At 39.3% G+C, this 17,402-nt stretch overlaps 3 protein-coding genes and 1 long non-coding RNA gene across 6 annotated transcripts; 1 reads left to right on the plus strand and 3 right to left on the minus strand.

Annotated features, from left to right (window-relative positions):
- Positions 1-305: 305 nt before the first annotated feature.
- Positions 306-816, minus strand: LOC114753546 (uncharacterized). The gene is made up of 2 exons (XR_003741011.1): positions 488-816; positions 306-411 (listed from the first exon to the last, which is right to left on the minus strand). It is a non-coding gene; the product is annotated as an uncharacterized LOC114753546 (long non-coding RNA).
- Positions 817-831: 15 nt separating this feature from the next.
- LOC114753545 (ATPase ARSA1-like) lies at positions 832-5,105 on the minus strand. Its single transcript, XM_028942227.1, has 11 exons — positions 4,987-5,105; positions 4,150-4,361; positions 3,984-4,046; positions 3,765-3,875; positions 3,194-3,268; positions 3,047-3,115; positions 2,894-2,959; positions 2,723-2,788; positions 2,550-2,648; positions 1,513-1,644; positions 832-996 (listed from the first exon to the last, which is right to left on the minus strand). Exons 1-11 carry the CDS (start codon positions 5,102-5,104, stop codon positions 859-861), a joined length of 1,149 nt encoding a protein of 382 aa, XP_028798060.1. The 5' UTR covers position 5,105; the 3' UTR covers positions 832-858.
- Positions 5,106-7,007: 1,902 nt separating this feature from the next.
- On the plus strand, positions 7,008-12,046 carry LOC114753547 (uncharacterized). Of its 3 annotated transcripts, none has more exons than XM_028942228.1 (10): positions 7,009-7,278; positions 7,419-7,469; positions 9,167-9,283; positions 9,369-9,830; positions 10,182-10,621; positions 10,740-10,839; positions 11,012-11,071; positions 11,160-11,249; positions 11,331-11,450; positions 11,575-12,046. In XM_028942228.1, exons 1-10 carry the CDS (start codon positions 7,234-7,236, stop codon positions 11,881-11,883), a joined length of 1,794 nt encoding a protein of 597 aa, XP_028798061.1. In that variant the 5' UTR covers positions 7,009-7,233; the 3' UTR covers positions 11,884-12,046. The 3 variants fall into 3 exon arrangements, with proteins under 3 accessions (XP_028798063.1, XP_028798061.1, XP_028798062.1); XM_028942229.1 differs by having other exon boundaries at positions 9,184-9,283; XM_028942230.1 differs by lacking the exon at positions 11,331-11,450 and having other exon boundaries at positions 7,008-7,278.
- Positions 12,047-12,377: 331 nt separating this feature from the next.
- On the minus strand, positions 12,378-13,990 carry LOC114753550 (lysM domain receptor-like kinase 3). The gene has a single exon (XM_028942232.1). It carries the CDS (start codon positions 13,712-13,714, stop codon positions 12,416-12,418), a length of 1,299 nt encoding a protein of 432 aa, XP_028798065.1. The 5' UTR covers positions 13,715-13,990; the 3' UTR covers positions 12,378-12,415.
- Positions 13,991-17,402: the final 3,412 nt, after the last annotated feature.

Raw genomic sequence — 17,402 nt, forward strand, 5'->3', positions numbered from 1 at the left:
TAAATCTCAATTGGTAAAATTTAAGCACGCACGAGGGGGTCAATGAATTCAAAGCGCATACATCCTCCTTGGCTCAAATGTTTCCCTTATGTTTTGAAAGGAATGTTGGCTTTCTAAATCACAGTCGAAGATCAGGTTTTAGTGTTTAAGCATGAATGCATAACGAGATTGTGAAACTATGGCAGACAATGAATCCCTGATGAATAAATCCGGAATCCAATTTTATTTCTTTGAAAAAGGCAGAAACTTTTAGCGGGTTTATGAGCAATCTTAAAATATGGGTCGGATCGAAAAAAGGTTGGGCATTAGCAAATCTGGGGTGGTTCTTTTAGATCGTTGCTTCCCACCAAATGCTTAGAAAATTCACTAGTACGAGGTTTGATGGTTTAGTGGACGTCATTTTCACAGGTCCTGTCAAAATAAAAACAACAGCTCTAGAGATGGCGTCTCTTACACACAAAAAACAAAAGGGAGTTCCTTCTGTTACCCTCGACAGAGTGGCTGCATGGTTAGGAGAGGTGACAAAATTTCATCTCAAAAGTTTAATCTTTGCGTACACAGCAGAGATTACCGGGACGGGGAAAAAAAAGAAACGTGATTCTGTCTCGCACCTTGAATGGATGTCAAGGAACTTGCCAGACATCCATAGATGTTCAGCCAGTCTCTGAAAGATGTTAGCCATGCTCCTGAAATGTATTGTCTCTAAATGACAATGACCGTAAATTGGCATTAGAAGGCCAAAGACACTGGAAATAACGGATAGGCCGAAGATATTCCAAAACCAAGCACACAGGGAAAGGAGGAAAGACAGGCCTATATATGTATTAGATAGCATTCCGTATATCTGAAATGCTCGTCTTATCTCCAGAGCATATCACCCATGAATTTTAGAGCCGGGACACCCCTTATCTCCATATCCACTAACGGTACCTCGTATAATCTCAAACCAGCGAGCTCTGAATCATCATGGATACGTTCAATGGCACGCATTTGATCCTGCAGGAACAGAAAAGTCAATGAAGCGCTAAAGTTTTATTTAGCATCTAGCTTTTTAATATTTTGGCTGTTATCAAAGGATAATCATTATCTTAGAGGGAATAATTCTGTGGAAAACTATCGACACATTTAGATTATAAAGCTACAGAATTCTATCTACGATTCACAAATTAGCCGTGCCAGGATTTTCCACCTGTACCCACACACACTTCATATCAACCTCACTAACCCATCAAGAGTCAGAGGACTCAGTTTATGCATCCTGTCTTCTGTTCCTCTAATTTATGCAATTTCGTCCGTCACTGCTTAGATTCTGGTTCCCAAGCCGGGATGAAAAGCCTTTAATGTCCTATTAAACCTGGGAAATTCCATATAGCAACTTCCACAAAGTTCACTCCTAAAAAACCAAGCCAGTGATAAACTACCTAGGTATTCTGATCTACTATAGAAGAAATTATATTTTTCTTATACGTGCGACCATAATCAGATGCAGAAACATGAATAATCCTTGATTACCTTCCTTTTCATTGAACAAAACTTGCAGTCCGATGAAGAAGGCAAGACTTGATTAATGATAAGCCTTTGAACTGGAACTCTTTCCTTCTTCAAAGATGCGTGTAACCTTGAGGATTCACGGATTGCCATAACCTTCAAGAGAAATAATCACAATAAGATTGTAGCAGAAGTTGAAGATAGACACAAGTAACAACGAAGTTTGAAAAGAGATAGTAAACTAGTAAAGTGAATAAGAAGCTGACACAGAACAGCGTTATAGAGTATAATCTCTATTGACGACAAGCAAAGAAGCCATTACTAATGGTGTTTTAGGAATTATATATAACAGAGCCCACGATGGTTCGGACAGAAGATTCAAAAGAATTGTAAAGGACCAGAGATAGCAAAGTCTTAGCTCATTGCCATAACCTTCAAGAGAAATAATCACAATAAGATTGTAGCAGAAGTTGAAGATAGACACAAGTAACAACGAAGTTTGAAAAGAGATAGTAAACTAGTAAAGTGAATAAGAAGCTGACACAGAACAGCGTTATAGAGTATAATCTCTATTGACGACAAGCAAAGAAGCCATTACTAATGGTGTTTTAGGAATTATATATAACAGAGCCCACGATGGTTCGGACAGAAGATTCAAAAGAATTGTAAAGGACCAGAGATAGCAAAGTCTTAGCTCATGATGCTAAAGTAGGAGCGAAGGGCAGCATCAAACAAACGGGCTTCAACCAAAACTATAATGTATAGAATTTAAATTGTGAATGCGTTAAGTATTAGAAAGCACAATAAATTAATGAAACCGGCACATTGCATGCAATATGTTTGTTGCCTTTATTTCTGAATTCTCATACCTAGACCCTGACTTTGACAACATTTTAAGATTCATGTTTGTTTATTGTTTAAGCATCTATGATTAACAACTTAAAAGAACTTCTATGGTGGTTGCTCAGCCCTGTTAGGCTTAATGAAATAAGGCCCCTAGATGTTGTTGGAATTCCAGTTCCCACTGCTAGTAATCTTGCAAAGCAGCAGCTCAGCATTACCGTAGGAATCGTTACTATTATGAATTCAGTGGTGTCTGAATCCCGGAAAAGCTCCCTTACTTTCGCCATCCGTTGCTTGAGTTTCTCTAGCTTGTCTGGCTGCAGGTACAAATTCAGAATACTTATATTCCAACAAGAGAAAGAGGCCTTTTAAAAATACTTTTAAAGCTTACAGCATCAGTTCCAGCTTCTTCTTTCCCAAACAAAGATTTGAACGCCGAAGACAATTTTTTCTTCAACTGGATAACATAATTAGTATCTTAGTAAAATTAGTGAAACTCATTTATAAATAAGCAAGCTATGGAACATTAAACTTAGAAAGTATTCAAGTTTAAGATTCATACCTTCATCACTTTGCCAATAGATCCATCCAGGAAGTCAGGTAATGACAGTAGCCGAAGTGTATGACCCTAATAACCAAATAATTAATTATGAATATCGATTTTCTCCATATAAATACTAAGTACATTATGCATGAACCGATAAATGTTACAGACCGTAGGTGCTGTATCAAATACAATCCGAGTGAACCTATCATATTCTGATGACTCAAGGAAATGCATCACCTGGATTAAAGTAGCATAATTAAGAAATATCAGTACATAACCTTCTAAATAATTGATATTTAAAAAGGAATGGAATACCTTGGAAATTGCTACGATTTCATCTGTGCCGGGTGGAAGAGTATGCAGCAGCTCTTCCAGTTTCAGGTCCCCTAGCTATGACAATTTTCATCAACCAATAAATTAGTAATATTAAACTAACATTTAACAAACCAGATTTGAACAGCAAAGGAGTCAAGTAGATTCAAAAGGCACTATAGTTTCTTTGTCATGTCATTGGCGAGACAATGCAGATTTCACGACTAGAGCCAAGAATAAAGCTCTTGAGTCTAACTATGGAATCTTAAGCTGTAACTAAGAGAGATGAACTAAAAGTAAAAGAAAGCAGACTTCATTAATATAAGCATCCAAAATCATTAATTGGATATTTAATTATCATCACCATTATTTTCTAAATATATAAATATAGCAAGATATAAGCTTCATGTTTGTAACTAAATGTTATAGGCTTCAGGTTTCAACAGTTAAGAGCATGAAAGCAATAACAAGAGATTGGGTCTCTAACAGGGCTCAGAAACAACTATATCATAGAGCTTGAATAACTTGAGAACGAAGGAATACTCATAATTAACACTGTAACAGCAGATACCACCTGGTTAGCAATCATTCCAAGTCCCATACTTTCCATCACATTCTTCAGACCTCCACTATCAACATTTTGATTGGCTGCATGGAACTCTTCCATAGATTTCTCAGGGTTTATCTGTCATACATGAAAGGTTAAAAATGGAACATATGACTTATGAAGTTTTGCAATGGACCAATCAAAGCAACACCAATTTGGTGCATGAGAAGTTCAATCATTGAATACCTCGAGTGCATATAATCGTGAATCCACTCCTTCAACAGGAACAAGCCTGCCACCAGTCAAATCCTAATGAAACTGTAGCGTTATATCACTGAAGTTTTGTCAAGATTCTACAGTGCACTACAATAAAGTGTATAAGCTCCATAAAATCTATGAAAACTTTAAGCACCTGGCCAAAAGAGTCGCTTAAGGAATGAGCAGGGTCAGTTGAAACCACGATAGTAGGATGTCCATGATTTGCAAATTTGACAGCAAGGGAGGCAGCACAGCTTGTTTTACCAACACCCCCCTTTCCCCCAAGCATGTAATATTTCCGCTGGTTTCCCGTCATCATGCCATCAAATCCATGAGCAATTTCTGTAGCAGTTCCCAGAAATCTCACTGCAGGAAGGAATTGAGTTCAATTGCATTTTGGTTCCCAGTAAAATAAGTATCTAAATGAAAGATGAATAAACCCCTTTCACAAGTAAAACAACGTCTGATGCTGTGAAATGCAGCTTCCTTCGAACTACATATCTCCCCTATGCCCGTTTAGCGAGTACTATCACCTCTATGATCAAACATACAATCAAATTCAAGGCCTGCTGCGTCAATTCCATTTCATGTATTAATAAGTTGGTCAGCGCAAAGTGCAAATCATTACCATTCAGGGTGAAATTTCTCATTTTCTAATGCTATCATGCGAAGCATTGTAAACTAGACACCAGATAGTAAACTGTTTGCTGCAAAAAAACTACGTGATATTGAATTTGCTATGCTGTGACCGATGCTTTGAGCTAAGTTCCTTTAAAGTTTAAGCATAGTTTTCTTATGGTCTTTTTTAATTTTGGCCAAGTTGTGTTCTGATTCTACATTTCTCCCTCCAGTTATTTCCTTCACGTCTTCTTATGATTTTTATTATTAACTCACTTGATCACAGCATCACACATAAGTAGAACAGGTCAGGAAACAATCAATGAAGTAAGCTCCCGCTGTCATGAACGGAGAGCGAAAAGGAATGAAATACCTCGAGACGAAGTGATGAATGACACGTCTTGTAACGAGGACGACGCAAGGTAAAAGCTTCTGCAGTAAAGAAGGGAGTGCTTTTGGGTCCTCGATATATAACGAAGTAGAGCCGCCATTGCCGAGCACTTTCCCGACGGCGTAAGGGATGGCACCCCACTAGGGAACCAGAAAGAGCGAGGGGCCAGCTGCGGAAACTACGCTTCCTATGCGCGAGGAAAAACAAAAGAAATTAAACCATGAGTTTTACTTTTTTTTTTTAAATACTCCTCCGATCCTTACTATATAACCTAATTATTGAATTGGTTTTGATTCTAAATATCAAAAATCATTTTTCATATTTATCAATTTTCTTTAGGGAAAACCATATTGAAGGTACCTATACTTTCTCTCAATTTTTAATTTGGTACCTATGTGTTTTTTTCCCTTTAATTAAACATTTAATTTTATCTTTTTAGCAACATTAGCTCTTATAACTTTGTTCTATTGATATTTTTAGTCTCTACATAAGGATTAATGATGTTAATAGAGGAAAAATAAAGATTTAGTTAAGAACAAAAAACACATAGATACCAAATTGAAAATTGAAAAAAAGTATAGGTACCTCCAATATGGTTTTCCCTTTTCTTTAAATTACTTCTATAGATATTCGCTCAACCATAATCAAGTAAAAGAGGAAAAAGGGGTATTAAAAAAGATAATTATAGTATTTTAGGAAAAACATGTCACATTTCTTATAATTAACTAATTTACTTAACTTCCTTAATCTAATCAAATTAGTTAAATGGGTTTTATATTAATGATCGAAAGAATATATACAACTAAATTTGGGAAATGCAAGTTTTTGTTTTTTTGCAGGGAAATTTGGAAAATGCGAGTTGAAGGAAAGAATAACCATAGCGGGAGTTAAGCCATACAGAAGTTAAAAAGAAAAAAGCCATATTACTGATATTAGTTAGTCATTTTAGTTGGGATTTTTTTTTTGCTATTAAAAAAAAATTCCTATGGTCGCTAAAAGGATGAGCCGGTGAAGATTCTTGGGCCCAACTTAGTGGTCCATTATGTAATTGAACCGCAAATGGCCCTAAATAATTAAGGGGAAAATTGCTGCTTTTCGCTTCCATCACTTTTTTGGCTCCCAACCTAAAATCAATTGTCTTCACGCTTTGAGACCTAATGTTGATGATTGATTTATGCCGGCAAATTGACATGTGGTTCTCTCCGTCACTCTGACTTCTCTTATATTACAATCTTACATGCATCATTACAACTTCCTCTCCAAGTCAGAAACATCCGACGAAAATTAAACCAAACAAAACTAATCTTAAGAAGGCGGCAAAGGGAACATTGTAGTATCTTATTTCTTCTACCTAACTGTCAATCGGAGAGCTTTCTCAATGAACAAAAGTCGGATATTCCGCAAATCGGAACGGAGTCACCAATTCTTTAACACCAGTATTCAAAGACACCTTTTTAAAGCAGACTGAGCTTCTTCCATAAGCTTCTCTTGGTTATTGTGAATTGGTCGTTGCCATAGAAAATAAGAGCCAACTTTGCGGGTCCGTGTGCAAAAATTTTATCATCCTGCACGAGCAATTGCATGGGCACCAGCTTTATATATGCCAACAAAGATCATTTTCCCCCCCTTTTTTGGTTATATGTCATTTTACTGAAAATTGCTCCCCAAAAAAAAAAAAAAAAGGTTTACTGCTCCTCGATAATCAGAATCTGTTCTCGGTTCTTTTTCTTATGCTTCTGCAAGAATGACCCGTCCATCGCAGACCCATATGTGTCACTAGTTCCCAATTTCAATGAGGAAACCGCCCACCTTTGCCTCCTGGGGAAAAAGGTGGTTAGAATTTAGAAATATAAGAAATAGAATATACAAAACATAAGCTCAGAGATGAGGAATATTGCAAGCAAAGCCAAAGGGTGACTTTTTTGTGTGTGCATGATGCCCCACTCCCACCAGCAGCCCCACCCAGAAAGAAGGTGGTTATTATCCGAGTGCCTGAACCAGCCCAATGAGCATCTTCTCTGAAAGCTACCTCTCATCCTCCCGAACAATCCACACAACTTCAACTTCAACATCTGCCGCCCTCTCTTCACCCCTTTCTTTGGCCCCAAGCTTGTGTTATCCTCCCACCAACACTCTCATGAATGTAATAGCCCTCCTATTTCCTGCTGTTTCAATGTTTCTTCCAGTAGTTGCACTGTGTTCAAGCTTGGGTACATCCAAGACCCTTCCATGGCCAGCCAAGTAGAATCCTCTCTTCACTCCCCCTCTGAGATTGTAAGTCTACTATACTTTTTCTATCAGGAATAGTGGGTTTTTTTTCTTTTGGGCGTCTTTAATCTGTATCACAGCATGTCAGTTATGAGATTACCAGGATTAAGTAAGTAGTGGTTGATTGTCTCTTCCTTTGGTTTCAGAAAAAGAAGAAACTCAATGGTCAGCAGAAAAGGGAGGAACTTGAAAGAGAGGTATTATGAATTCTGATATTATGCACACAAAGCACAATTCTGCTGCCCACTTAATCTTTTTGAGAATATTGAATGAAAGTACTGTAATTGCCTTGGAAGAATGATCGATAAACTCCTAAATTTGGCTCATATTCATGTCGATTGCCGACGAGATAATAAGCATATTTGTCAATGGGTCCGAGCATTACAAAACTGCCTGAAATAGAATCATTGCATCCTAGATTGCTCGCCTGAATTTTGCCTGATCTGGACATAAGAGAACATTTGAAATACATATGTGTTCATCCGCTTGTTTGCGTTAATTTCACCGTTGGCAGCTGGCTCAAAGCTACGTGTACTATTTTGTTTGTCCATTTAAAAGAACATTATAAAACATATGTGATTTTTACGGTCTAAAAGGGTGTTTGGATAGAAATCAAACCATGGTTTTAAAAATGCTTTTACGGTTTACGAAATAAATATATAAAGGAATTTGTCTCGTTTTGTAAAAAAATACTTCTGAAACTATAGTTGCCAAACACCCCCTAAATAATTCAAGTTATCTTTGGTTTATTCAATCACAATGGGAAGTATAGGGGTGTGCATGAGGCCCGCATGCCCAATAAGCTCGCCCGAGCCCGCAAGAAAAGCGCCCAGCCCAGCCCAGTAAAAAGCTGCCCAAGCAAAAATGGGCATCTTCGGGCTGGGCTGATTCACGGGCAGGGCAGGGCCGCGGGCAGGGTATGCTGCCCTGCCCATTTGGCCCTGCCCGAAAAATATATAATTATATATATAAGATAATATTATTTTAAGCAATTATCTCTTTTGTTTTGGCCAAAAAAATTAGGTAAAATGAAAGGAACATAAAATTATAATTATATAAAAGAGCTAAATATCAAAATATAAGATTCAATATGCTAAATTACTTCAAGTCAAATTTCTTTCTTTTTCTCTTACATCCAATTTTTTAAAACAAAAAAAAAAGAAAAATAAAACCACCTTTCAAATTTTGTGCTTTCACATGATTATAAAAATCTGCCAACTATATGAATAAACTAAGGAATTAAACTACTGATTTAGCTTGATTATTAAATGTTCTAATTATTAAATATTTTTTTTTACCTCCCATAAGAAATTGAAAGTTGAAGAACAAGACTACATAGGCCTTATATATATATGAGTGATAAACTCATTCGTGATAATTTTTTTCCTCTCACTTGTCTCAAAACACGATAATTGAATTTTTTTTCTACATATGATATAAGGCATGGTGTCGTTACGCAGGGCAGAAAAGCCCGCCCTGCCTAGCCCGTCCTTACCCTGCCCAAAATGGTTATGGCTTCTACTGGGTAGGGTCGGGCAGCAGGCTACAAAACGCAGCCCGCTCATCTTTCGGGCTGGGCATTGGGCAAGGGGTTTGTCCTGCCCAGCCCTGTCCATGTGCAGCCCTTGGGAAGTATAAACTGCCACCCGCGGTTTAAAAAGTTAGGCCTGTTAAAGTTTTCTCATCACGAGTATGTAGTACAAAGTACAACAGTTGGAACTACAAATTTCATACAATTGCCGATAAGGATGGTGGGTAATAAATGAGGACCGTGCCTTTTAGGGACTCTGCTTTCGATAGGATAATTTATGACCATGCATATTCTACCGGAAATATCGATATGTACATGTACATGATAGAGGACTATGTGATGACTTTTTAATGTAACGATTAGGTCTCTATGCTTCAAAGGTTGTTGGATCAAGAAGAAAAGGTTCATGAGATTTTGGAGATGGTTTATAATCGGCCGAATGGTGCAGCCATATCGATTCCAAATTTTCTTCCTCCCAAGGTAATATAATACCCACTTGATTTTTTTCTTCCTTGTTATTTTAAAAATGGTTAATTATTTTATATTATCCATGTCATTTGAGTAGACGAAAGAGCTTTTAACAGAACTAGTTGTGGTGGAGGGTGAGATAGCGCGACTGGAATCCCAGATAAGACAACTTCAAGCTGGTTTGAGATTGGAACAAGAAGTGAATAAAGAGTCAAAACCAAAATATTGGAATCAGGACAAGCTGAACAATTCAGAAGGTCCTTTGTCAACCGCACCAATTCCAATTCCTATGCCAAGTCCTGTTCACAGAAGTGTTCATGAAAAGATGGCATTTGAGACAAAGGCACTACACTTCATAAGCAAGGCTATAAAGGGCGATTATCATCTCAATGATTTCGCTATCAACGACAAATCTGGGTCCTTGAAGAGCTCTGTTGAGCAGAAAGAAAACAATTTTCATGAGGATATGAAATTTCAAGATAGGCATCCAAAAAAAGGTGGGGCGACATTGAAGCCTAATTCTTCACCTTTTCGAGACCCTCGTCATCCATCACCTAAGGTACTTAAGCATGCTCGTTACTTATTTATTCATGCCATGCCGTCCAATTTTGCTAAAAAAGATTGTTATTTGTGGAAAAATAGAAATAAAAAGTATGGAGCTCATACGCATCATTAAATAGCGTGGTTTGTGGGAGTTTAATTTGTTATACTATATATAAAAATTCAGGCACACCATGGCTTTCATATTTTTGTATCACTACATATTGTTTCAAAATTTTATCCCTACCTGTACGGAAATATGGTGTAAAATCCTTTTTTTTTTTGGCGGCAACAGATTGTAATACAATCTCGCTAGTTAAACTAAATTTATAATTAGATTTGATTGCCAACACTTTGATTTCATTTTCAGCTGAGGGAACGGAATTTAGAGATGTACATAGATCCACCAACGAAGTCTTTATTGGATCCACTTCTATCAGAAGAGAACGATCTGAAGTGGCAACCCAACAGGTTGTCTGAGAGCATCATGAAGTGTTTGAATTTCATATACGTGAGACTACTCAGAACATCAAGAGCAACAGAACTGGAGAAATCGGGGCCCATTTGCAGGTCTGTCCACTCCTCTTTAAGCTCAATAAGCTTCAGGGTGGATCCTGGCATAAACCCAAAATCAAGCCTTGTGTTGCAGAAAGAGTCAAGACAACAAGACCCGTATGGAATTTTCGATACAGAAGAGTCCATTCCCAGAGATATTGGTCCTTACAAGAATCTGGTTATATTCACATCCGCTTCTATGGATTCCAAGTTCATCTCAAGTCCTTCCTCTAGGCCATTGCTTAGAAAGTTAAGGTATCCCATAAATCAAATATTTCATGGAGAAAACTAAATTAGACTCAACTTGAAATTCATATATATATGTATATGCATATGCATATGCTAACTCACACGTTTCTCTAATGGAGCACAGGGTACTGATAAATAATCTTCAGACAGCCGATTTGAGAAGCCTTACCTATCAACAGAAGTTAGCATTCTGGATCAACATGTACAACGCTTGTATCATGCATGTACTGTAAATTTGATTTTATTCTTCCATTACGTGCAATAGAAGTTAGCTTAACTTGATTTCACGATGATTATTTTTTTTTTTCAACATTCCTTTGGCTTCTCCTCTCCTCTGGTATGAAAAAGAAATCTAGAAAATGAACGGTAACTGATTTACCTAAGTTCTTATCTCAGGGTTTTATCCAATATGGAGTTCCATCCACACCAGAGAAGTTACTTGCACTGATGAACAAGGTACAGTCAAGAATCTTGACATAGAAGTTACTTGTCCTGTTCCTACATTCTTGAGATTCTGAAAGTAAATGGAACTGATTGGATGCAGGCCACGCTCAATGTAGGAGGAAACACACTAAATGCTCAAACAATAGAGCATCTCATTTTAAGGAAAAGATCAGCTTCAAATATAAAAGAGGTACATATTGTGGTACCCCCCAAATATTATAGCAGGCCTAAACTGAGTTCTGTTAATTCAATTTGACATGGATATACATAGGTACATCGGAAGGGGGAGTGGGAAGAGAACGAATCAATAGTACGTGAACTATATGGCCTTGAATCTATGGATCGAAACGTCTTATTCGCTTTATGTTGCGGAACTCGTTCTTCTCCCGCTGTACGTGAAAACCGGGAAAAAAAAAAACGAGGCTTTCTTTCTCTATCAGCAAGCTTCTTTAATAATTTCTATGTCCACTGCAAGCAAACAAAACGATGAAGCTGTGTGTTGTGTATAAATGCAGGTAAGAATATACACAGCGGATGGTGTGGTAACAGAGTTGGAGAGATCAAAACTGGACTATCTGCAAGCTTCAATTATGGTGACAAACACTAGAAGAATCGCATTTCCAGAGCTGTTACTGAGAAACATGCTTGATTTTGCGATGGACACGGACTCTTTGGTGGAGTGGGTGTGTAACCAGTTGCCTACATCAGGTAGTCTGAGGAAATCAATGGTGGATTGCTTTAGAGGCTATACCAATATCAAGGCTTCCACCATCGTTGACAAGATTCCATACGACTATGAATTTCAATACTTGTTGTCTGTATAAAGATGATTCTTTTCTTTTCTTCTTTCTTTCTTTTTGCAAACAACCAAAAAAAAAAAAAATTATACACAATATGCACCTATAACCTGGGTATGGTACTATAGAAATTGCGGGATGATAATAATAATATGGGGGTATTGAATAAGAACTCGGCAACTTTGATGTTTTTGACACATTTTTCTTTGGTGAATAACAATGTCTCATTCATGTCGTTACCCATATGAAATTTTGATTTTCATCACTGCTGTCTCCTATCCCACCAATTAGATTTTAGTGTGAGGATAAAGAATAACCTTTGATATCTTCGACAAATTTTATTTTGATCAATAACCTTTCGTTAATTGCGACAAACATATTGCATACCATATTTTTACAGGGTCGTGAAAACATTGATATCATCGATCTTAATTATAAAGAATTAAAATAGAAATAATCAGGGTAATTAAGTAAAAAATATGATTAGCATAATTTATTATATTTAAAAAATTTAAAATAATTCTAAAAACCATTAAATTCATAAATATCCAAAGCGAAGTCATCGTGGAGCCAGGGAAACTGAAACGTCAGAGGGCATCTTGATACCGTCAGACCAAATTTTGGAATCTAAATAAAACTTCGAAATCTTTCCAGCGACGTGGATCATATCAGGCCGCTTCGCTGGATCCACGTCGACGCAGTCCAACGCTACACGTGTCGCCTCCTCTGCAACCTCTATAGGAAATGAGTCCTTCAGCCTCCAGTCCAACCACTTCCTTGTACCCCCGCCGCCCTCACAATCACCGTGGACGGCAGCCCTCGCCGTCTCGATCACCGACGACCTCATCAAAGCGCCCCTTTTCTTATCGAACTTATAACTCAGTGGCTCCTCTCCTGATAGGAGTTCCAGCATCATTACCCCGAATGCGTACACATCGGACTTCTCGTTCGCCACCCCTGTAGTTTGATATTCCGGCGACATGTATCCTCTCACTCCCTCGATTTTAGCTCGCAAACTGCCCCATTTTTTCAATTCTATCGATCTCGTAGGCGACCGGGAAAAGTAAGACTGCTCGACGATTTCTTCTCCCTCTTGGATTTCACCGCACAGCTGGGCGGTGCCGAAGTGACATATCTTGGCGTTGAAGGAAGGTTCCGTGACGATGATAGCACTGCTATTGATGTGATTATGGGAAAATCTCGCCTTTAAGCCTGTTCTGTTGTGAATATAATCGAGTCCGTGGGCTACGTCCGTCGCGATCTGCATCCTCGACAACCAGTTAGATAAAACAGTGAAGGCCGGGTTGTTTGTATTTCGCAAACAATCAGCGAGCTTGGTTCCACTCACAAAATCGTACACAAGGTGGATATGGTGGTCGGAGATGGAAGCTCCGAGAAGCTTGATTATACTAACATGGTGGCTGCGGCAAATTAGAGAGAGCCGTTGTTGGAGCTGGGTCGTCCCGATTTGACGTCGAAACTTGTGCTGGTAAACAATAACATCTCTGCCGCGAAGCGTGCATCGCCAAGAGGGAGTAGAAGAGGAAGAGTAGCAGTACTTGTCCGTGAAATTGTTAGTGGCAGAGCAAATTTCAGAGAAGGGGTAGACGTGGGGATTCTCAGGTAGGGTGTCTCTGAGAGTGGCACTAGCAAAGGAGCGAGGGCTCGAAACAGGGGCGTGGGGAGCGAGCATGTCACTTATGGAGGTGGTGTGTTGATCTGATGGTCGGAATGAGATGGAAGAGATGGTGGGGGAGGAAGTGGTTGGTCTTGGGGATTTGGGATTGGGGTGAGACTTGTAAGATCGAGGGGTAGAGGTAGGACTGGCAGCGTTGATGGCCTTTTTTGTTTTACACATAAGGCAGAGATCAAGAAGATGGAGAAGCAAAAAACAGACGAATTATTATTAGCTGCATTAGATTTGTGAAGGAGGAGATGAAAGCAATATGGGGTCAGTCACTGCAGAATGTGGAGTTGACGAAGCCGAAGCTTACTTCTGAAGGCAAGACAGGCAGCTCTTAACATTTTAGTAGAATTTATACTTTTGAATCAACAACGTAAGTAGGTTAATAAACAAAAAAAGAAAATGTATGTGAATGGATTCCGCCCAGAACAGGTTATGAAATCATTGCTTGGTTTACCTCAGTTGCTTAGTGCGCATTTGCGTGTGTATATCTGCTATGACCGTCGTGGCTTACTGGACTTGGTCAACTGGGAAAGACTTGACAGGCGCGACTCCATTAATGTGCCGCTGTCGACATTACCGCCACTAGTCATGCTGCTCTTGTAATACCTTTCCAAGCCTTACGCCTGCATTTTCTAATCCAAAAAGGACTCTGCAATTTAAATTCCACACGGCTACCAAAATGGGATTTTGAAAAACAACCCGTTCTTGGAAAGCAGAGGGAGCCTTGAACCCCTCAGAGTGATGAGGAAGGGGAAAGAGATAAATAGGGCGGGTGGGTTAAAATGATTTAGGGGGACCACCTGCTCTTTATTTACAGTGACGGATGAAAGGAATCCTAATCATTCACAAATGAGTGAATGGAGAGAATTGCAAGGCTTCATGTAACGTCGAAAGTTCATTTCTGAGTCGGTCTCAGGAACATAGCTCCGGACAGCGACCCAGAAGAATGTGCAACTAAATAAAAAGTGGTAACAATGGGCGTGGGGCATTAGGCATGCAAATACAGATCGAGAGATGTCTTCAAAAAGAAAATCGGGGATCATAATGGGCTTAATGCCACGTGTTACCCAAAGGTCTGGACATAGAATCAAGGAGCCCAAAAACATGGAATACGCAAGGGTTTGGGGCCATACGAAACGAGGGGTGCGCATTGCGTAAACACAGTGACAATACCAACCTTCCACGCATGGAAGCAAAATATTGGCATCTTGAATTCCACATTGGGCCAGGAAGGCACTCATTAGCCCAAAATCGGCCAGCCCGATTATATTCCTTGGCAAGAGAGAGACTCCATTCTTTAGGTCCCCCCCCCCCAATTCTTTAGGCTCTTTTCGGCCACGTAATCTTTGATCAAAAAAGGAAAGAAAGGAAAATTATGACTGAGATTCACCAAACAAGAAAGAAAAAGGTTTGTAATTAGCACGATGGCGTGGGTTTACCAATAAATAGTTATTTTAACACTTTGGGAATCCTAGTCACCGAGGTTTAACTTCGCTGCTGTCGAGTTTTGAGGAATCTGTCTCAGTTCATTCCATCAATCATACTCCCACCCTATTTACTCCCGCCTGATTAACATTCCTATTTTAGGACAAAGCACCTTTAGCAGCAAATTAGCATCCTTTTTCCCTTTAAATAAAGTTTTGCTTAGCACAGCGAGATCCCTGTTGTTATTAAAGTACTGAGAAACTTTTTACCCTCACTCGCCAATTTTATAATCTTCTTCTTGCTGGAGCCTGTACTAAAAAGCAACACAGTGCTCTCGTGTATTTCCAAGGTTTCACGAATCAACAGTAGACACAGTAAATGTTGTTACTTGCGGCCTCCTCCTGTAAAAGCAACATGAGTGAAAAAGCAGGAAGGATAACGGAAAGTGGGCATGCACTGATGATATATCGAGTTTGAAATATTTGGTTTATTTGATACTGTATTTATATCAAAGCAACATTTTTTGTTGGGAGCAGATTGCATATATTACGCTGGCTGGCATTTCAACATGCTGATTCTCTTTGTAACCCTCCTTTGTAAAAAGGCGGGTTCGTGATTGATCCGCATCCTTTTGTGGGAATTGGCAATCACCCATGTTGGTTTGCACATTTGAACAAAGGAAAAAAGGAACATGTTCCTTCCTGGACAGACCCCACCCATCATTTAGATGCTTTCATGTGATTGATTACACAAATGAAGAAGGATCATCAATGTGACTGAGATTTCAACCCAGCCATCTGCCTTTTCGTGAAATATCATTCATATTCTTCCTTGAAGCTAGAGCATTTATAGACCCCTAGTGGCCTAGTTACATAGGCATCCTCTTTCTTCAACCATCAAGTTCATTAGTTCCACATCCGTGTTGACTCTGGCATGCACGCACATGCAGTATAATGAAAAACAATAATCCAGGTCTCCCTCAAGTTATTAGCGCAAAATATACAGTAGAGATTTAACGCCATGCATACTACACTGATATTGTGAATCCTGAAAGATATGGAGAGAACATGTGCTCGTCAAATGGAAGCGTGAATTGGGAAACAAGAGAGAAGGAGAGAACCATATGCGCGGTTTGGCTTGATTTATTTCAGGCATTAACTTTATGCGGGATTACCCAAAATGCACAAAGGAACAGAAGGGCTGAACAGTGAAAAGTGGGAGTGATTTTAAAGGATGAGTGAGGATGAAGGGACACGATTGGGTGAGGAGGGCGATGGAGCCCCAGAAGAATGGCAGTGGCGTGAATATGGGGAAAGCGCAGTGCCAAAAATGGGAAAGAAACGTTGGAATGGGGAGAGAGAAAGAGAGAAGTGAAAGGTTGAAAGTGACATGCACTGAGAGGACAGAGGGCGTTGCACAAGGCCAAATGGCACCTACAGTCCCACAGGCACATTAAGGGCAGGCCCTGCAATGGATATTTATAGTACTGCAACCATGGTAGGCAGCTAATATAGGCCAGTTTTCTAATATAGGGTTTCTGTAGTGACGTGATTGCCTGACCTCACCACCAATTTAAAACCCCCCTCCGTCCTCGCCCCCCACACTTTAATAGCGATTGTTCCTTTTGTTGTCTTTTCTTTTTATGGCTCCTCAAATTTTAAGCACACATCCTTCCCCTGCTTAGCTTTTATCCGCACACATAGTTCTATTCGATTTACTGTAATGGGAATATGTATGGGATCATCCATATGTCCAAGCTTCAACCAGATAGTTAATTATTACGATAACTTGGGTGTTACTCTAATGTGGGCATATTGAGGATTTTATTGTCCGAGGGGAGATTATTTCAGTATACCATGTGGGTAGGCCTTTTATTTAAATAAGGGGTCCCATGCATGCACAATTTGAGACAGATAACGGACAAGATGCACTTCAGTGGGGAGGGATACGAAGAACAGGCGGTTGGTTTTGTGTGGAGGGTCGAACAGAGATGGCCATTGAATTCTTCATTTACTTCTTTGCCTGTGGATGGCTTTCACTCCATCCGATTCATTAATGCTCATAATTAGCCTTTGTTTCAGTTACATTTTCTCATATCTCCTCCAGCAGCCAGGGCTTGACCTGACACTTCAGTACTCCAAGGCCTACATCAAAATCGACCGTGTGATCTTCCCAAGTTAAATATATACAGATAGAACTGCCTTTGTGCGGGTCTACTAGAACCAGAGTGTAGATCGTATAGTAATGCATGGATAAAAAGGAGAAATAAACAGAGAAAGAAAGGGAGAGAGAGAAGGAGGAGGAGATGACGTAAGGTGAGGAGAGGGTGGCTCGAATGTCGGAGAGGAGCAGAGTGGGGAAGATCTTTTGGTTAATGGCAGTGGTAATATCCCCATTTACCGATAACACGAGAAAAGCTGATCACACGCTCAAT

This window comes from Neltuma alba, unplaced genomic scaffold, assembly GCF_004799145.2.
Source record: "Neltuma alba isolate B1F8T4 unplaced genomic scaffold, ASM479914v2 tig00007973_pilon, whole genome shotgun sequence".
Classification (NCBI taxonomy): domain Eukaryota; kingdom Viridiplantae; phylum Streptophyta; class Magnoliopsida; order Fabales; family Fabaceae; genus Neltuma; species Neltuma alba.